The 21,483-nt window shown below is 46.1% G+C and overlaps 1 protein-coding gene across 2 annotated transcripts; it reads right to left on the reverse strand.

Moving 5' to 3' along the window:
- Nucleotides 1–585: 585 nt before the first annotated feature.
- LOC140398346 (translational activator of cytochrome c oxidase 1-like) lies at nucleotides 586–19,069 on the reverse strand. 2 transcript variants are annotated; one of them, XM_072486932.1, is made up of 7 exons: nucleotides 19,047–19,059; nucleotides 14,296–14,401; nucleotides 12,219–12,546; nucleotides 11,348–11,454; nucleotides 6,155–6,285; nucleotides 4,365–4,542; nucleotides 586–3,221 (listed from the first exon to the last, which is right to left on the reverse strand). In XM_072486932.1, the coding sequence occupies exons 3-7, from the start codon at nucleotides 12,523–12,525 to the stop codon at nucleotides 3,012–3,014; spliced, it is 933 nt and encodes a 310-aa protein (XP_072343033.1). In that variant the 5' UTR covers nucleotides 12,526–12,546; nucleotides 14,296–14,401; nucleotides 19,047–19,059; the 3' UTR covers nucleotides 586–3,011. The 2 variants fall into 2 exon arrangements, with proteins under 2 accessions (XP_072343033.1, XP_072343034.1); XM_072486933.1 differs by lacking the exon at nucleotides 14,296–14,401 and having other exon boundaries at nucleotides 19,047–19,069.
- Between the last annotated feature and the right edge of the window lie 2,414 nt (nucleotides 19,070–21,483).

A 21,483-nucleotide genomic window follows, 5' to 3' on the forward strand; every position in this document is an offset into this window, starting at 1 on the left:
CACCAGCACTTTAAAACTTACTGAATTGTGGTCACTGTTCCCGAAATGCTCCCCTACTGAAACTTGTACCACCTGGCAGGGCTCATTCCCCAATACCAGGTCCAGTACCGCCCCCTTCCCTAGTTGGACTGTCTACATATTGTTTTAAGAAGCCCTCCTGGATTCTCCTTACAAACTCTGCCCCGTCTAAGCCCCTGGCACTAAGTGAGTCCCAGTCAATATTGGGGAAGTTGAAGTCTCCCATCACCACAACCCTGTTCTTTTTACTCTTTTCCAAAATCGGTCTACCTATCTGCTCCTCTATCTCCCACTGGCTGTTGGGAGGCCTGTAGTAAACCCCAACATTGTGACTGCACCCTTCTTATTCCTGATCTCTACCCATATAGCCTCACTGCCCTCTGAGGTGTCCTCAAGTCACAAGTCTTTTATTCTTTTGGGTAAGTTTGATTGCTTTTGCGTCCTTGTTTCTGAGGTTTACCTGGGCGTAAGTGCTTTGTCCACTACATTAGTCCCCGTTAGAGAGAGAGGGGGGGGCGCTATCCTCAGACAACTTGAGACTGGAATTATATTGAGGGAAGGAACAGGTTTAAATGTAAGACACGGCAGATTTACTTGGAGATTGCACATCACAGTTCACTCATCTTCACAATGCAATGTGTAGGTTTAAAAAAAATATTTCCATCAGCTCTGATACAAAGGATCCTTATTACCATTTGACAGGAAGCAACTGTGAGACAAGAGTGAAATGTCAGTTAAATCTTCACCATATCAGGCTTCTTAAAACAGCTGAAGGGATTTTGAATCAAGGCAAATAATCAGCAATGTCCCATGTTGTTTTCAATTCTCCAACCAACCGCCAGAGTCCCGCGGACATTGATGGAAGCTGTGAACTGTTTCATATACACCAGCCACCTACTGGAGCCACACAAGATCTTTGCAGTGAGAGTCGGCAGGGATCTCAACCAAATGGGTTAAAGGGCTCTCAGAACCAAGTTCAACTTTGTTCACACACATGTAGCTTTGGAAGCTTCTAGGACCAGGATCTCTGACTGAATGTTCCCTTCTCTAACCCAGGGGCACTGACGCAAATCAGATGCATCCACTAGCATTAAGAACCACCAAATGGTACATCTGTGACTAGGGTGAGGACAGGTTAATCCAGTTGTGATGGTGGGTACCTGCTAACATTAAATGTTGTAAATAAGGCAGAAGTCAAGTCACTTAAAGACACAATGGGGGAGATAAAGAGAGATTGGGGCGGCACAGTGGTTAGCATTGCTGCCTCACAACACCAGGGACCCGGATTGAATTCCAGCCTTGGGTGACTGTGTGTGTGGAGTTTGTACGTTCGCCTCTGGGTACTCTGGATTCCACTCCTAGTCCAAAGATGTGCAGGTTAGGTGGATTGGCCATGATAAATTGCCCCTTAGTGTCCAGGGATGTGTAGGTTAGGATACGGAGATAGGGCGGAGTAGGTAAGTGCAGACTCGATGAGTCAAATGGCCTCCTTAATCATTGTAGGAATTCTATGTTTGGAGTCCCGTCATATTCATAAGGCAAGATCACGAATGCGTGACTACCATGGAAAATAACAAAATGCAATCTCATGTGAAATACAGCACCTCTAACAGTGTACACCCGCTCACTCTAGATTATGCACTCAAGTCTCTGGAGTGGGAGTTGAACCCTTGATCTTCTGAGGTTAGAGTGTCACCCACTGATACCTCACCGATTAAATGAATTTGACATTATTTAGTTACTGTGAATGAATGGTCCTGCCTATGTAATGGGAATGTTTCCAGAGAGCTTTATACCTCATCCAGCCTGATGGATTCCCAGCACTGTCATACACATTACAGTCAGTGCAAACCTCAGGCACAAACAAACACAAACTATCAAAGCATTTTCTTGATTAAAATATTTCAAAATTTGCTAAAGTCATGGCTAATTTCCTCCACCTTGTCTGAAAGCTCAGCTTGCATTGGCATCCCAACCAAGTTGAGCCACTTTATATTAATTCAGTCAGGGCTGGCAAGCTAATCGTTCATAAACGGCATCACAACCAAGGTGATAAACACGCAGGGAAATCTTTCTAAGGAACTTGGTTGGTTAACATTCCATCCTTCCTAGCCTGGAGTTGACTAGCACACATGGTCAATCTGTGCTTAGGTGGCAACACTCTCATCCTATTCTCCAGTCAGAATGTCAATCTCCAGTCAATCTCCAGTTCAGGGCCTGAACCCTTAATCTAGACTTGTCCTTGAATACAATACTGATGAACGACAGGACTATTTTGCATGAAATATTAAAGCAAATTTACCTGTTCAAATGCATATTAAATGTCTTAGACCACTATTCAAAATGTAAGGAGTTCTCCCGATGTCATAGCCCAAACACATCTCTGTATTAGCATCTCGCCATTACATTATCTGGTGATTTTTCTCACTGCTGTGTACAAACTGACACTTGTCCACATTACACCAAAGGTTAAACTTCCAAACATGAATCTGGCTATAAAGTGTTTTTGCTCTCAGGCATTTTCTAAATGCAAACTCAACACTCCTATAGTTATCCAGTCCCCCAGTTTAGAGAAAAGAAGAAATCAGTCAGGGTTCCTGCTCCTGATCACTGTCCAGTGACCCCTGTTGAAAAGCAAGTGCTGGGCTATGAGACCCTGTGCAATGAATCATTGACACATGTGCGTGAAGAATAGTTAGTTGTGAAGTATAACAGAGGGTGCATGTAGCCTTTGGAACTCTAGTGAGCATCTGCACCTTCAGGAGAGTGTAATAACGGAGCAGGAACAGAAAGTGCCATCAGCAACACACCTCAGCCGCACTGTTGTGTTAACAACATCCTTTTCACTGGAGGGCTTCAATTGTTTTTGGTAATGGAGTGGGGACTGCACCAGCATTCTCTTTAAACTAGTCCTCATTGAGTCTCGATACAAACATGTGTCCAGCTGACACATCAGACATGCAACAGTCCAAGAAGCTCTGTCCTGCTGCCAGTCAACCTTGTGACTCGATATTATCATAGACTTTAATAACATCCCGATATTCATCGATCCGTTGAATCAAGCAGAACGCTGCCTCCAAATCTGTGTCGGTTAGCTGGACAGTGGTTGTAGCAATGAACTCAGGCCCAGTCATAATGGTCAGTAATCCCAGTGTGTTCAACCTCTCTCGTACGTCTCGCAGTGAAGGCATATCAGAAACAAACTTGAAAACAATGTTACAAAACAAAACACAAGGTGTTAGAGATACCCTGACATGGTGGCAAAATGTCACACCTGCCTGATGTAGGAATGCTGTGATATGCGTAAATTCATTGTGCAGTATTAGATCAGACAGGTGACGGGGTCAGACTCCATTAAGTGCTGAGTGACATGATCACAGCCATAGTGTCTGGAAGGTGGGCTACCATCAGCCATGGATCCTTGAGCCTATGTTCAAAGACAGCCCAGATAAGTGTGATCAAGGTCATCTCTGCCCACCGTGAGGCTCTGACCTTTGGATGAGATATGAATCGAGGCCCTGACATTTGTGGAGGTGAGTCTAAAAGTACTACAAGAAACTTTTCCTGGTGTCCTGATTTAGTCGTCAACCATTAAAAATGGATCACCTGACCATTTGTCGCATGCTGTTTTTGGGACCTTGTTCTGTTACTGCTGGGTTTTTCTGACAAAGCAATAGTCACTGCACTGCAGAAGCTATTCGCTGGCATGTCCTGAGGATGGAAAAAGTGATTTGCTTTTTTTTTTAAACAAGGAATTAATATAGCGAGATGTCATCCAGTACTTGGGGCATGAAAACATAAAACAGCCATTAATTCAGTAACAATGATAGAACATTTTAAACTTCACTCGAAGAGGGCAAAGGAAGTTATTGTTGGAAATGCAAACCTAATCACTTTTTTGAAGTTGTATTTCCTCTTCATTAACTGCAGCTGAGCCACAACATCACATCAGTGACAGAGAAGCAAAACCCTGTGCTGTACCTGTCCAGGGAACGTTTAATGGAGACAGTGTAGAGGGAGCTTTACTCTATATCTAACCTCCTGCTGTACTGGCTCGAGGAGTGTTTGATGGGGACAGTGTAGAGGGAGCTTTACTCTGTATCTAACCCTGTGCTGTACCTGTCCTGGGAGTATTTGATGGGGACAGTGTAGAGGGAGCTTTACTCTGTATCTAACCCTGTGCTGTACCTGCCCTGAGAGTGTTGATGGCTGTCTGACTGATATTTAGATGGCACGAGTCGGTCGTCAATTATACAGAGCCGCACATGAGAAGACTGACACGCAGCACCCACATTACAGTAACATCCTTTACAAAATGAGTAAAACCTACAAGAGCCTGCACTCACCTTCAGGATCACCTTCTCTTCTTCATCCTCAGCCTGTTTAACATCCTCAGCGCCTGCTTCAATCGCCAGTTCCAGAGCCTGCTCCAACTGAATCTCCTGACCGTCTTTATCCTGGCCAATCACTGTGACTACACCTTTCCTCTGAAAGCAGTGGCGGGCACCCTCACCCATTGCTCCCCTGGCGATAATAACACACCATGATGGTTGAGTACCAACAGATGAAAGCTGTCTCTAACTCTACCAAGACTGCATTTGGAACATCAAAATTCAGTGCTGCACATTTTCCTGCTTTAACCCAATATATCCCATTACTTGCTATTCCTGAATTTCCCCAGGCATACAGCACCTTCTTAAGCTCTCTCCTTACTTACCGATCGCACATCAAACAGTAATCTTTTCTGCAGGGCGCGAGGCCAAAGTTACTGCTTTGAAGTTCAGCACCCGAATGTGATCAGGTATGCGGAAGCACTGGATACAAACGGTGTCAGATCTGAGCAGAATCAGGAGTCCAGGGTGAGAACATTAGAAATAGGAGCAGGGCCAGGCCATTTGGCCCCTCAGTCTGCTCCGCCATTCAACAGGATCATGGCAGATCAGAATTCGCCCTTTACTCCAATTTCCTGCTGTCCTCCAAATGCCTTCAATCCCATGTTTTTAAAAAAAAAAAAAAATGATTTAGAGTACCCAATTTCTTTTTTCCAATTATGGGCCAAGCCACCTAACTTACACATTTTTGGGTTGTGGGGGTGAAACCCACGCAGACACGGGGAGAATGTGCAAGCTGCACACGAACAGTGACTCAGGGCCGGGATTCGAACCTGGGTCCTCAGTGCTACGTGCCGCCCTTTTGAATCCTTTGTTGGTCAAAACCCTGCCTAACTCAGCCTTGAATGACCCAACCTCCACAGCTTACTGAGGAAGAGAATTCTAAAGGTTACGAGTTTACCAGTCCTCAGGGAAAAAATTCCACCTCATTTCAGTGGTTAGCACTGTTGTCTCCCAACACCAGGAAACTGGGTTTGATTCCAGACTCGGGGGACTGTCTGTGTGGAGTTTGCACTTTCTCCCAGTGCCTGTGTGGGTTTCCTCCAGGTGCTCTGATTTCCTCCCACAGTCCAAAGATGTGCAGGTTAGATTGGGTTACGGGGATACAGCAGGGGAGCGAGCCTAGGTAGGGTGCTCTTTCAGAGGGTCAGTGCCCTCGATGGCCTCTTTCTGTACTGTAGGGATTCTATGTCTCTGATTTTATGATCTCACCTCAAATGGGAGGCCCTTTATTTTGAAACCGTGTCCTTAGTCCCTGATTCCCCCACCAGGGGAAACATCCTCAGCTCCAACAGATGGTGCGCCCTTCTTGTATAGGATGATCAGGATCAGGGGCACAGTGCCAGGTGGGACCAAGGCAGGGTCACAGTGCCAGGTGGGACCGGGAGGGTGGGGGGCACGTTGGTCAGAGCATCATGTTTGCACTGTACAGCAGCAAGCATGTAACCTTCTGGGGAGGCAAAAATACAGGATCGATGAGAGGTAAAACCTCTGGAAAATTCCCACCCAACCCTGTTAAGACAACTGAAACCAGTTCTTGAGCTCCCTCATCCTGTTTATTTTATATTCCAAACCCAGAGTGCAGAGGTAAAGGATGGTATTCTTCTAGATTCTCCATCTCCACAAAGGAAAAGACTGTTTCTCCACATGATACGGTAAGAATTTGCAATGAGCAGCTCAGGAGTATGCACTGTCTGTGGTTTGGGAAACAATTCTGTGAAGATCCTCCTGCTAGCCGTCCTTACCCATTTTTGTTCAGGATGCTCTTTAATTCCTGATGTGACCGGCTGCTGTTGTCTGTTAGAACTTCAATCAGCAGCGATGATCCCCCGGGGCCTCTCCCTTCGTACAGTGAATAGGTTGAAGTCTTGGACTTCTGGATAAGCAGGCAACAAGAGGGGTTAAGAGACAATGCCACACCTGAAATATTAACAGCAAAGGGTAGCATACAGAGCACCATGTGTCACACAGTAAGGACACAGAATGCCACTCCACAGGCTCCATCCCTGCCGCAGAGACAAACATTCCCAATTTCAGTCTCAGCCATGCAGCTGTTGGAAGCAGATAAACAGAAGAAAAATTACAAGGGAAAATCATCAGATTGGAGCCTTGTGCCCCTTCATACTTGTTTGCACAATGCCTTATACATCTTCTCAACTCTGGAAAAAGAGACACCAAAAGAATATGAGGCGAAAAGAGTGTGATTTATTCTTACCCTCAGGAGAAACAGGCATGTTTCCATTGCTTAGCACTCTCTGAAGACTGTGTTCAACTAGCACCCCAGAGATTTAAGTACACAATCCAGTTTGATGCACCGGGGTACAATTAGGGAGTAATTGTACTGCCAGAGGTGCCTTCTTTCAGATGGGATGCTAAACTGAGATCCCATTTGCCCTCAGGTGGACGTTAATGATCCCTTGGCACTATTCTGAAAAAGAGCAGTGCATTCTCCGCGATGTTCTGGCTGATATTTAGCTCTAAAGTAACATTACTAAAATCTGGTCACATTACTGATTGTGAGAACTTGCTGTGTGCCAAATGGCTGCTGCATTTCATACATTACAACAGTAACAACAATCCAATAAAGTACATCATTGGCTGTAAAGTTCTTTGTGTCACCATGAGCTTGTCAAAGGCATCACAGGAATGCAAGTCTTTCTTTTCTTTCTCACAACAAGAGCCTGCAGCAGAAAAGCTTGAACGATTTGCAAATCATTCCCAAACAAGTTAACCAGAGGAAAGTTTCACTCACTCTGCCAACCCAACTGAATCACTTGGTTAATCATCCTCAAACATCTGAACCCAACGGAGCAGAAGCCAAATTATTGCAACTTGTCTTCATAATTTAACTCTTTTATCGTTGGCATCATGCTGGTGAATTGATCCCATCCAAGGCCAATATATCCTTCCTGATGTGCAGGTGCACAGAATGGAACACCATACATCAGGTGGAGCCTGACCAAGACTCCTGAAGTGCTACTTCATCAGAGAGCCCATCACAGTTAAAGACAATCTTGAGCGTCATCCAAGCATAGACCTTTTCAGCAGGTATCATTGGATAGCTGTGAGGAATTAGAATCCTGGTTGATTTCTGGTCCTCTAGTTAACTCAGCAAAAACTCTTCATTGGCCCTGGCATCTTCTGGTACATGTGACTCAGTACCACATGATGCCCTAAGCAGAAATTTGATATACAATCAATTCCGGTCATTCACATGGGTTCCATTCCCGTGAAACCATGCGGCGGGTAAAATTGCGAATGGTGAATTTGTCCATGTGTAGAGAGAGTGCATGCGCAATGCCCACCTTCTAGATGGGAACGGTGAGAGTTTAACATTTCTTCAGCTAATTCTCTAATATGGCTAATGTCTAATAGAGAGTCGTTAGTGCACTTAACTTCAGTAAGCAATTTATTGAATGGTACATTCAAAAGAGTAAATAGGGTGGTCAATAGGACTTTAAACTAGAGATTGGGTAGGAAGGGAAAGTCAGGGAACCAAGAGGTGAAGTAATCAGTGGGGAGCGTAGCTGCTTAGGAATACAAAAAAGCACGAAAAGACAGAACTCAGAAGAGGTTACGATAGTCCCCATCCCACAAAATATGACACAGTGTATGGAAAGGCTCAGTAAACCAAGGTCCACCACACTAAGAAAACAAAAAGGGACGGTCAATAGAGAATTAAAGGTGCTATATTTAAATGCGCGGCAGTGTACGGAACAAGGTAGATGAGCTTGTGGCCCAGATTGTGACTGGCAGGTATTACAGAGACATGGTTGCAGGGGGTTCAGGACTGGCATTTAAACATCCAGGGATTCACAACCTATTGAAAAGACAGAGAGGTGGGCAGAGGGGGCGGGGTTGCCTTGTTAATTAGGAATGAAATTAAATCAATAGCACTAAACGACATAGGGTCAGATGATGTGGAGTCTGTGTGGGTAGAGTTGAGGAACCACAAAAGCAAAAAAAACCATAATGGGAGTTATGTACAGGCCTCCTAACAGTGGTCAGGACTAGGAGCACAAAATGCACCACGAAATAGAAAGTGCATGTCAGAAAGGCAAGGTCACAGTGATCATGGGGGACTTCAATATGCAGGTGAACTGGGTAAATAATGCTGTCAGTGGACCCAAGGAAAGGGAATTCATTGAATGTTTACAGGAGGGCTTTTTGGAACAGCTTGTGATGGAGCCCACGAGGGAACAGGCCATTCTGGACTTAGTGTTATGTAATGAGCCAGACTTGATTAAAGATCTTAAAGTAAGGGAACACTTATATGAACACTTATTATATCATAATATGGTAGAATTCAATCTCCAATTTGAAAGAAAGAAGGTAGAATCAGATGTAAAGGTGTTACGGTTAAATAAAGGTAACTACAGGGGCATGAGGGAGGAACTGACGAAAATCGACTGGGAGCAGAGCCTAGTGGGAAAGACAGTAGAACAGCAATGGCAGGAGTTTCTGGGAGTAATTGAGGACACAGTACAGAGGTTCATCCCAAAGAAAAGAAATGTTATCAGAGGGGGGATTAGGCAGCCATGGCTGACAAAGGAAGTTAGGGAATGCATCAAAGCAAAAGAGAAAGCCTATAATGTGGCAAAGAGTAGTGGGAAGTCAGAAGATTGGGAAGGCTACAAAAACAAACAGAGGATAAATAAGGAAAGAGAGGATCAATTATGAAGGTAGTTTAGCCAGTAACATTAGGAATGATAGTAAAAGTTTCTTCAAATACATTAAAAACAAACGGGAGGCAAAAGTTGACATTGGGCCACTCCAAAATGACGCTGGTAATCTAGTGATGGGAGACAAGGAAATAGTTGAGGAACTAAATAAGTACTTTGCGTCAGTCTTCACAGTAAAAGACATGAGTAATATCCCAACAATTCAGGAGAGTCAGGGGCAGAGTTGAATATGATAGCCATCACAAAGGAGAAAGTGCTAGAGAAACTAAGAGGTCTAAAAATTGATAAATCTCCGGGCCCAGATGGGCTACATCCTAGAGTTCTAAAGGAGATAGATGAAGAAATAGTTGAGGCGTTAGTTATGATCTTTCAATAGTCACTGGAGTCAGGGAAAGTCCCAGAGGATTGGAAAATCGCTGTTGTAACCCCCTTGTTCAAGAAGGGAACAAGGAAAAAGATGGAAAATTATAGGCCAATTAGCCTAACCTCGGATGTTGGCAAGATTCTAGAATCCATTGTTAAGGATGAGATTTCTAAATTCTTGGAAGTGCAGGGTCGGATTAGGACAAGTCAGCATGGATTTAGTAAGGGGAGGTCGTGCCTGACAAACCTGTTAGAGTTCTTTGAAGAGATAACAAATAGGTTAGACCAAGGAGAGCCAATGGATGTTATCTATCTTGACTTCCAAAAGGCCTTTGATAAGGTGCCTCACGGGAGACTGCTGAGTAAAATAAGGGCCCATGGTATTCAACGCAAGGTACTAACATGGATTGACGATTGGCTGTCAGGCAGAAGGCAGAGAGTTGGGATAAAAGGTTATTTTTCGGAATGGCAACCGGTGACGAGTGGTGTCCCGCAGGGTTCAGTGTTGGGGCCACAGCTGTTCTCTTTATATATTAACGATCTAGATGACGGGACTGGGGGCATTCTGGCTAAGTTTGCCGATGATACAAAGATAGGTGGAGGGGCAGGTAGTATGGAGGAGGTGGGGAGGCTGCAGAAAGATTTAGACAGTTTAGGAGAGTGGTCCAAGAAATGGTTGATGAAATTCAACGTGGGCAAGTGCGAGGTCTTGCACTTTGGAAAAAAGAATAAATGCATGGACTATTTTCTAAACGGTGACAAAATTCATAATGCTGAAGTGCAAAGGGACTTGGGAGTCCTAGTCCAGGATTCTCTAAAAGTAAACTTGCAGGTTGAGTCCGTGATTAAGAAAGCAAATGCAATGTTGTCATTTATCTCAAGAGGCTTGGAATATAAAAGCAGGGATGTACTTCTGAAGCTTTATAAGGCATTAAGTTAGGTCCCATTTAGAATACTGTGAGCAATTTTGGGCCCCACACCTCAGGAAGGACATACTGGCACTGGAGCGGGTCCAGCGGAGATTCACACGGATGATCCCAGGAATGGTAGGCCTAGCATACGATGAACGTCTGAGGATCCTGGGATTATATTCATTGGAGTTTAGGAGGTTGAGGGGAGATCTAATAGAAACTTACAAGATAATGAATGGCTTAGATAGGGTGGACGTAGGGAAGTTGTTTCCATTAGCAGGGGAGACTAGAACCCGGGGGCACAGCCTTAGAATAAAAGGGAGTCACTTTAGAACAGAGATGAGGAGAAATTTCTTCAGCCAGAGAGTGGTGGGTCTGTGGAATTCATTGCCACAGAGGGTGGAGGCCGGGACGTTGAGTGTCTTTAAGACAGAAGTTGATAAATTCTTGATTTCTCGAGGAATTAAGGGCTATGGAGAGAGAGCGGGTAAATGGAGTTGAAATCAGCCATGATTGAATGGTGGAGTGGACTTGATGGGTCGAATCCGCCCCTATGTCTTATGGTCTTATGCTAAATCCGGAGGAGTGCATTTTCGGGGGCGTGAGCTCACTTCTTCAGAAGGCAGTGGAAGCAGAGCCTTTGAATATTTTTAAGAACGAACAAGATGAAAGGTTATTGGGGGTAGACAGGAATGTGGGGTTGAAGTTACATTCAGGTCAGCCATGATTGAACAGTGGAGCAGGTTTAAGGGGCCAAGTGGCCTACTCCTGCTCCTAATTTGTATGTTCATATGAACCGCAACTGATATAGAAAAAGATTTGCGTGGTTAAACAATAGAGGAGGTTGCGAATGACGGGAATGGATTGTAACCGCAGTTTGCAAGTTTTCTAAAGACGGAAGGAGCAGAAAACTGACAAGGTTTAGTGAAGAATCCTTACATTGTAAATGGAGTCGGTAATAAGATGATTTTCTCATACTTACTGCCCCTTTTATAGCTGCTTCAATAGAAACTTTGGGCATGTTCTTGGCTCGGCACTGCTCAATGATATTTGCCAACTGTGTGTTAAACTCAGGGTTTGAGCCTCCTTCTGCAAAGAAAATCAGAGCAAAGCAGATCAGTTTCCAGGGCCTGAATCCAGAGACAGTAGACTGATACTGTCTTATTAACTACAGTTAATACTGCATATTAGAAACACATTTCTTAGAAGCAAATGGTTTCCAGCATACCTTTTAATTTGTATCAAACATTATCCCCAAACAACCTCAGGAGGAATGGCCTTCTTCTGCACTGTAAATTCGATGATTCATTTCCCCCAGCATCATTTCCCTGCCTCTCTAACCCCAACCCTTCGTGCATCACTTTCTACATCCCACTATATTGTCAGCTAAGTCCCTGCAATCCCCTTCCGAAACTCCTCCAGCTCTCTCTCTCTTTCAGAACTACCTCTTTGATTGAGTTTCCAATCACGCCACCTACACCTCTCCCTTTCTGGCACAGAATCTGCTTTCCTCGTACCTGCCTCCTCTCAATCGTTTGATTATATGAACGATGTTGTATAACTGCACCTGGTTAACAGCACCACTAAATGCAACATTTTCAAACTGAACTGCAAAAAGTTTAACATTTGCAACAGCAGAGATGCCAGTGACCAATCATCACATTCAGAAGCAGGGGGATGATCCAGATCTTTACAAAGCACTAGATCACCATAGTGAGAAAGTTTCCAGTGTTGTCATTCAGTTTACGAGGGCCAATGAGCCACAGGATCAAATGTGCTTCAGCCACAGATAAAACTGAAGACCAAATTCAATTGGGATATAACCGGAGCTGCACGCAGCATGTCCATGTTACCTCTCACTGCAAGGCGAAGCATTATCGACAGCTTGGCAAACATCCGACTCCTGGCTGCATCCTTTGGCCCTTTGATATGTTTGACTTTTGACCACTTGTTGTGCCCTGCGTAATTAACTGCAGACGTGTGGATCTCCGCGCATGGTGTGAAGGCACGATGATGGTCGCTCGCTTGCTCAGAGAAGGGAATAAAGGCCGACAATAAAACTCTGGGCTTTGGCAGTAACTTGGCTGAACACCACAGTGAAGACAGAAGACACTTTCTGTTCCATGAGCAAGCACTTTGAAATGCAGAAATTGTGGCCATCGCATGAATTCCCTTGATCACCTGCAATGATGAACATGAAGCGAGTACAGTGAACAAAGTAAAACACATACTACCTTGGACATTATAATTACATTGAATTTACTGCAGACAAACAAGCCATTCAGCCCAACTGGTTCATGCTGTTTGTGCTCCACATCATACTCCTCCTACCCTTCGTTATCTTACTCCCCTGGACCACCATTTCCTGGTACATTCCCCATGACAATGCCTTGACCTGCCTGGTTGGAAAGTGAAACGAAACCTTGGCAATTAACAGTTCTTTGCTGCATTCTCCATCGCAACACGATAGCACAGTGGTTAGCACAGTTGCTTCACAGCTCCCTGGTCCCAGGTTCAATTCCCAGCTTGGGTCACTGTCTGTGCGGAGTCTGTACATTCTCCCCGTGTCTGTGTGGGTTTCCTCTGGTTGCTCCGTTTTCCTCCCACACTCCAAAAAAAAGTGTCCAAAAAAAAAGGTTCGATGGGAGTTACGGGGATAGGATGGAGGTGTGTGAGTAGGGTGGAGTGTGGGGATAGGTAGGGTGCTCTTTCCAAGGGCTGGTGCAGACCTGATGGACCGAATGGCCTCCTTCTGAACTGTAAATTCTATAATTCAATGTCTCTATCGATCAGTGCATACTTCCCAAACAGCACTTTCTTCCCCCGCAATATAAATCATTGTTCCCTTTACTGCTGGTTTATCTTGAGTAGCTGTCCTGATAAGTGCAAGATGAAAAGCTTCAAATGCACAACTTTTTTTTTTGCAACATCTGGTACCTGCCTCGTGATTTGTTTGTGCCTTCCCCAACCCCTCTGAATCCTTTTTGCAATTTGAAGGCCAAAATTCAGACTATTGCTCTAACAGTGCTCAAACCAAGGTTAACAGAATTTCCTTGTTTTGTTTCAATTCTATTCCTCTGGAAATGAACCTGTGCTTTGCACTTTTATAGCCATAATAATGTGTTGCTATTTTTACTGATTTGTGTACCTGTCCTGGCATAGATCAAGGTTTGGTTAACAGGCAGAAAACAGAGAATAGGAATAAATGGGTTATTCTTGCAGTGGCAGGCTGAGGCTAGTGGGGTTACTGCAAGGATCAGTACTTGAGAAAATGCTGTTCACAATATACATGAATGATCTGGATGTAATATTTACAAGTTCGCGGATGATATAAATCTAGGTGGGACTGTGTGTTATGAGGAAGATGCAAGGAGGCTTCATGGGGATTTGTGAGTGGGCAAGATGGAATATAATGTGGAAAATTGGGAGATAATCCACTTTGGTAGAAGGAATAGATGTGCAGAGTATTTCCTAAATGGTGAGAAATTAGAAAGTGTAGATGTACAAAGGGACCTGGGGGTCGTTGTCAATAAGTCACCAAAGGTTAACATGCAGGTGCAGCAAGCTATTAAGAAGGCTAATGGAGGGGGAGCAGGGTGGCACAGTGGTTAGCACTGCTGTCTCATGGCACCGAGGTCCCAGGTTCGATCCCAGCTCTGGGTCACTGTCCGTGTGGAGTTTGCACATTTTCCCCGTGTTTGTGTGGGTTTCGCCCCCACAACCCAAAAGATGTGCAGGGTAGGTGGATTTGCCACACTAAATTGCCCCTTAATTTGAAAAAATGAATTGGGTACTCTAAATTTAAAAAAAAAGAAAGGCTAATGGAGGGTTAGCCTTTACTGCAAGAGGATTGGATTACAGGAGTAGCAAAGTCTTGCTCCAAATGCATACAAACCCTGGTTAGACTGTGTGCAGTTTTGGTCCCCTTACCTCAGGAAAGGATATTATTGCCACAGAGGAGAGGTTCACCAGGCCTGTTCCCAGGATGGTGGGACTGTCTTGCGAAGTGATATTGGAGAAACTTGTCCTGTTTTCTCTAGAGTTTCGAAGAATGAGAGGTGATCTACAAAATACTTAAAGGGATATTGCATTAATTCTTATTAGCTCTAGTGAAGCTCTGTTTTTGATGAAAATGTGAAGCGGTGGAACTCCTATACTGAGCGTTGACTATTTTTCACAGGCAAACAAAATAGCTGAAGATATTATGGTGCCCACTTTCCTCAGCATGATGGGGGAATCTCTGGTTAATCTCCATAGTTGAATGAAATCTGATAAGCCAAGTATTAAAACATACAAGCAGATTATAGATATTTTGCAAGTACATTTTCCCCAAAGCCCTTGGTGATTGCAGAGCGCTTTATATTCCATTAAAAAGAAACCAAGAGGGGAAGCCAATCGTGTAATTCGTGGCTGTGCTTAAAAAACTAGCAGAATATTGAGAGTTCGGAGATGTGCTGAATGACACTACTCGGGACAGATTTGTTTGTGGTCTGCGCAGCAAAGCAATACAGAAAAGTTTGATAATTGAGAGTAATCTTACTCTGCAGAAGGCTATGGAAACCACTTTCTGTGGAGATGGCTAAAAAGAAGCTCAGCAGTTGAGTTTGTACTCAAATGCGCAAAATGGCAGCTGAATCAACACCCAAGAATCTTTAGATTTGTACATGTACTGATGTGCAAAGCTAGGGCATTCTGCTGCTAAATGTTGGTGTGAAGACATGGTATGTCGGAGCTGTGGAAAAAAAGGACACAGAGCGTGCCTGCAGGAAGAAAAAGCAAGCTCCAAGTAAAAATAAGAAGCAAGAACAAACCAAGGCAGCATTTAAACAAAATAAAAGGAGGAATGGGGCAGAACGGTGGTGCAGTGGTTAGCACTGTTGCTTCACAGCGCCAGGTCCCAGGTTCGATTCCCGGCTTGGGTCATTATCCGTGCGGAGTCTGCATGTTCTCCACGTGTCTTTGTGGGTTTCCTCCGTACACTCCGGTTTCCACCCACAAGTCCCGAGAGACGTGCTGTATTGGACATTCTGTATTCTCCTTCAGTGTGCCTGAACAGGTGCCGGAGTGTGACGGCTAGGGGATTTTCAAGGTAACTTCATTGCAGTGTTAATGTAAGCCTACTTGTGACAATAATAAAAATTATTATTATGTCTGCATAGGTCTCACCCCCACAACCCAAAGATGGGAGGCACGGTCGCACTGTGGTTAGCATTGTTGCTTCACAGCTCCAGGGTCCCAGGTGCGATTCCTGGTTTGGGTCACTGTCTGTGCGGAGTCTGCACGTTCTCCTCACGTCTGCGTGAGTTTCCTCCGGGTGCTCAGTTGCCTCCCACAGTCCAAAGATGTGCAGATTAGGTGGAATGGCCATGCTAATTTGCCCTTAGTGTCCCAAAAGGTTAGGTGGGGTTACTGGGTTACGGAGATTGGGTGGCGGTGTGGGTTTGGGTGGGGTGCTCTTTCCAGGGGGCGGTGTGGAGTCGATGGGCCATGTGGCCTTCATCTGCACTATAAATTCTAGAATTTTATGATGTGCAGGGTCGGTTGATTGGCCACTCTAAAGTGGAAATGGTCAGATCAATGCAATAACGCTTTTGTGCAAGCCAAGCGTTACTTAATTCTGAAGTTCTCACACACTTTGATCCTGTTACCCTTACAGTTAGCCTGCGATGCATCTCCTTATGGTGTACAAAAGTGGTAGTCTCTCACATCATGCTATTGAGGAAGAAAGACCCATTGCTTTTGCTTCTTGAGCAAAGCTGGAGCACATAACACTGGATTTATGGTAACACTGACATCCCCTCCCAGATTGAAAGGGAAACATTAGGGGCCGGATTCTTCCGCCCGCCGCATGATCACCACAGGCGTGACGCAGACCATGTAAAGGTCCATTGACCTCGGGAAGGAATTTCCGGTCGTCGGGTGGGAACGGCTGAACAATCCCGCCCTAGGAATCATTTTTGGAGTAAAGAAATCCCTTCAATTCCTTTAAAGGAGAAAGTTTGCATTGTTGATGGACCATCGTCCATTAACTACCATTTTTGGACCACACATGAGAATTCCATCACTTTGCGCAAGTAAAATGCAAAGATGGGCATTGCTTTTGTCTGCACATACTTGTAATATTAGGCACCGACAGTCAAGTCTATATGGTCATGTGGATGGGCTTTCAAGATTACCACTGCCAGGTAGTTCGTCAGACTGCTCAAATGGGAATATCTTCGACTTTGAATAAGTAGATAAGATATCAGTCACTTCTAAACAAGTGAAGAACCATACTTGGAACGATCCAATACTTTCAGAGGTGATGGATATGATATTACGAGGGAAGACTTCAGAACTAGCACCTAATCTGAGACTCCAGGAGATTGGAGCTGTCAGCACAGTCAGGGTGTGTCTTCTATGGGGGCTCAGAAGTGATACTCTGTCACCATTCAGGAAACAGGTGTTAGAAAAGCCACAAGGGCCAGTGTGGAATCGTACGCAAGAAAGAAATAGTGAGATGTTAGTCCTGCTGGCCTGGACTGGACAGGGAAATTGAAGAGAAACTGAGAACATGTATTTCCCGTGCAAAGGTAAGTAGCCTGAGACCCTTAGCACTGTTGCATGCATGGGAATGACATGAAGAGGCTTGGCAATGTGTGCATGTGTATTTTGCAGGACCGTTTGAAGGATATATGTTCTTGGTAACGGTTAGTGCTCACACCAAGTGGTCAGAGGTCGCTGTGATGAAATCTAGACTCGGAAAACACTATTGAAATGCTAGCAGAAGTGTTTAATTGCTTTTGTTTCCCTGAACAACTGGTACACGACAATGGACCTCAATTTGTCTCAAGAATTTGAAAGTTTCTTACGAGAGATTGATATTAACATATTTTAAAAAATATATATATATTTATTAAAGTTTTTTAACATAATTTTTCTCCCTTACAAACAATAACCCCCCCCCGTAACAAAAAAAAACGAGAAATCACGCAGAGCAAGATATATACATGGCAAAATGATATATTTACACAGCTTTGTACACTGGCCCTAACCCGTACGTGGCAGTTTCCCCAACCCATCATGTTATCTCTTGCTTATCCATCCTCCCAGGCAGTCCCCCTTTCCCCCCGCCCCCCCCTCCCAGGACGTCCTCTCCACCCCAACCCCCCCCCCCCAAGGTTGCTGCTGCTGACTGACCTTCCTCTAACGCTCCGCGAGATAGTCTAGGAACAGTTGCCACCGCCTGTAGAACCCCTGCGCAGACCCTCTCAAGGCGAACTTAATCCTCTCCAACTTTATGAACCCAGCCATATCATTTATCCAGGCCTCCAGGCTGGGGGGCTTCGCCTCCTTCCACATTCGCAAGATCCTTCGCCGGGCTACTAGGGACGCAAAGGCCAGAATGCCGGCCTCTTTCGCCTCCTGCACTCCCGATTCGTCCACTACTCCAAATATTGCGAGCCCCCAGCTTGGCTTGACCCGGACTTTCACCACCTGGGCTATTGCTCCCGCCACTCCTCTCCAGAACCCCTCCAGTGCCGGGCATGACCAAAACATATGGACATGGTTCACCGGGCTCCCTGAGCACCTTCCACATCTGTCCTCTACCCCAAAGAACCTACTCAACCTCACCCCCGTCAAGTGCGCTCTGTGGACCACCTTAAATTGTATCAGGCTGAGCCTGGCACATGAGGAGGAGGAATTAACCCTACCTAGGGCATCAGCCCACAGACCTTCCTCGATCTCCTCCCTCAGCTCCTCCTCCCATTTACCCTTCAACTCTTCTACCAGCGCTTCCCCCTCTTCTTTCAACTCCTGGTGTATTTCCGACACCTTGCCCTCCCTGACCCATACACCCGAGATCACCCTATCTTGAACTTCTTGTGCAACGGGAATTCCCTCACCTGTTGCCTCACAAAAGCCCTCACCTGCATATGTCTAAAAGCATTTCCCGGGGGTGATATTAACATATTAAGCCCACACCACACCACCTCCAAAACACGATAGGATAGATCCAGGTAGTGTGTTTACAGTGGTTGGGAAGTCGCAACCCAGGGGACAGAATTTCAAAATTTGATTGGGGCGGGGGGGGGGGGGGGGGGGAGTTACGGAGGACCGAGATAAGGAGAAATTTCTTTAATTAGAGGGCTGTGAATCTTTGGAATTCTTGACCCCAGGGGGCTATGGAAACTACATCATGGAATATGGTTAAAGCAGAGATTGATAGATTTCTAAACACCAACGGCATAAAGGGATTACGGTGACTGTATGGGGAGACGGCATTTAAGTGAATGATTAGCCATGATCGCATTGAATGCTGGAGCAGCCTGGAAGGGCTGAATGGCCGGTTGTTGTTGCTCTGTTGCTATCCCGGGTGCCGGAGATTGTACTGTCCAACACCGGCGGATCACACAAACCAATGTGTGACTGAGGGAGTGGAATGAATTGCATTGTGGAGCTGAATTGCCCTGAGGCTAGAACAAACAGAGGTTGATAGTCTGGTGTGGCCGGGACCTCTCCAGCAATCAGGCTGCACAATGTTCATTATCACAGTCTGGGCAGGGCAACACCACACGCTAGGACAAGCTGCAGCTTCACAGCAAACCCCGCCGCCTGCATCACATCAGGGCGCAGGCCCAGAATCAACTTCTAATAAATACAAACCCAGAATTTTACCAAGTTCACAAACCTCCCCCTACCTGCCTTTCCGGTGCAACGCCAACTACTTCCGGCACAAAACACACATGCGCACTAAATTTCTCCCACAGAGCATGCGCAGTAGTTTCCCAAACAGATTGGGGGGTGAGATTCACAGAGATAGAGTGAGATAGGGAGTGAGGAGACAGGCACTGAGAGACGGAGAGTGAGACAGATTAGCAGACAGATACAGGGAGAGAGACAGACACAGAGTAATGTTGCAGACAGAGAGTGAAAGGGATTAGCAGTCAGACAGGGGGAGAGAGAAAGTGGAAGTAAAAGGATTAGAAAACAGGCAGAAAGTGAGAGGGATTAGAAAACAGAGTGGGAGGGATTATGAGAGACACAGAGTGAGGGAGGGGGTTATGAGACAGACACAGAGAGAGGGATTAGGACAGAGAGAGGGATAAGGAGGTAGACACAGAGAGACAGATAATGAGAGGGATGAGGCAGAAGACAGACAGAAAGAGGGATTAGGAGACACAGACAGAAAGTGAGAGAGTTTATGAGACATGCACACAGAGAGACAAACACAGGGATTGGGAGGCAGACAGACACGGATTTGGAGTCAGAGACAGATAATGAGGGATTTGGAGTCAGGCAGAGTGAGGGATTAGGAAAGACACAGACAGCGAGACAAAATGAGAGGGTTTAGGAGACAGACACAGAGAGAGAAAAAGAGTGAGAGGGATTAGCAGACAGTCAGAGAGTGACACAGAGTGAGAGATTAACAGACAGAAAACAAGGGTTTAGGAGTCGGATAGAGAGAGACAGACAGAGGGATTCGCAGATACAGAGTGAGAAAGGATTAGGAGTCAGGAGAATGAGAGGGATGAGGAGACAGACAAAGAGTGAGACAGATTAGCAGACAGGCACACAGAGAGACAGATAGTGAGAGCAATTTCGGAGACAGGCAGACTGAGAGTGAGAGGAATTAGAGACAGAGAGGCAGAGAGAGAGATCAGGAGACAGTCACAGAGTGAGGGATTAGGCGTCGGAGACAGAGTGAGGGAGGGGGATTATGAGACAGAGAGGCAGAGAGTGAGGGGGATTAACATAGAACATACAGTGCAGAAGGAGGCCATTCGGCCCATCGAGTCTGCACCGACCCACTTAAGCCCTCACTTCCACCCTATCCCCGTAACCCAACAACCCCTCCTAACCTTTTTGGTCACTAAGGGCAATTTAGCATTGCCAATCTACCTAACCTGCACGTCTTTGGACTGTGGGAGGAAACCGGAGCACCCGGAGGAAACCCACGCAGACACGGGGAGGACGTGCAGACTCCGCACAGACAGTGACCCAAGCCGGGAATCGAACCTGGGACCCTGGCGCTGTGAAGCCACAGTGCTATCCACTTGTGCTACCGTGCTGCCCCAAATTAGGAGAAAGACACGTGGTGAGAAGGATTAGGAGATCCGTGGTGAGAGAGAGACAGATAATGAGAGAGATTTGGTGACAGACACAGAGAGTGAGAGGGATTAGGAGAGAGACCGAGTGGGAGGGATGAAGAGACAGACAAAGAGAGAGAGTTAGAGGGACCACATTGAAGCTGATACACTGTGCCGACCGGGCATACAGGGCCTCTGCTACGGCTCCGATTCATTTATGCACTGAAGTTTGGGAGATCCCAGACGGGTCTCCACTCAGCGCCTGGAAGGACTTCATGGAATAAAAGTTCAGCGCAAGAAGCCACCTTTATGGCCACAGGGAGCGGGTGTCCTCCCCCATACCCCTGCGGTTCCAGATGCACCATGATCCAGTACGGATGTCTCTACAGTCGGCGGAGGCATGCCCGGTCCGGCAGGTCCTTGTACGTCAGACGCTGCCGGTATACGTAAGGCCTGATGCGGTGTCTCCTTCCCACCTCCTCCTCAGCCTATTGGATGGCCATTCTCCATCATCACCAGCGAGCCCTTGCTCATCTGAACCAGGTCCTGTTCTGCAGGGTCCTCTCCAAGCAGCTCCTGCCCATGCAACCTCAGTGCATCCACCAGGGCTGCGACGGCAAGGCAAATGCCAACCACACCCGGCTGTACACCAAAATCCATTTTCTGCAAGGGGTAAACAACAGACATGTTGGCATGGTGAATACTCACATGCCCACACAGGTACAAGGTTCTACACTGAGGCCCCTGCCGTCGCATGTCCCCTTTCCCCCCATCTTGATCTTGGCCCCACCTTTTCCCCCGACACTCTTCCCTCTGCACCGTGCCCTGGCTCCGCTGGTACCCTGCCAGCAGGATGCCACCTGGTTGTGGGGGACACCGTGTGCCATCGGCCAGCACCATACGTGGTGGCATACATGCGGGAAGGGACCGCGGAGAGGGCTGGGCGGTGGGGTTGGGCATCTGTTGGGACCATAGCTGTAGTGTGCCGCAGATCCTCTGTGCGACGCAAGGGTTCTGCCCACCTGTCCAGGATACGGTGGATGGGAGC

This window comes from Scyliorhinus torazame, chromosome 21 (assembly GCF_047496885.1).
Source record: "Scyliorhinus torazame isolate Kashiwa2021f chromosome 21, sScyTor2.1, whole genome shotgun sequence".
Taxonomy (NCBI): Eukaryota; Metazoa; Chordata; class Chondrichthyes; order Carcharhiniformes; family Scyliorhinidae; genus Scyliorhinus; species Scyliorhinus torazame.

What these genes read in the sequence shown, in the direction of transcription:
- LOC140398346 (XM_072486933.1), bottom strand. Translation starts at nt 12,525, where the DNA reads ATGGCCACAATTTCTGCATTTCAAAGTGCTTGCTCATGGAACAGAAAG. An exon ending in AAGCAGCTATAAAAGGGGCA is followed by an intron (nt 6,286 to 11,347) that starts GTAAGTATGAGA and finishes CTGCTTATCCAG; the next exon opens with AAGTCCAAGACTTCAACCTA. An exon ending in AAGAGAAGGTGATCCTGAAG is followed by an intron (nt 3,222 to 4,364) that starts GTGAGTGCAGGC and finishes ATTGTTTTCAAG; the next exon opens with TTTGTTTCTGATATGCCTTC.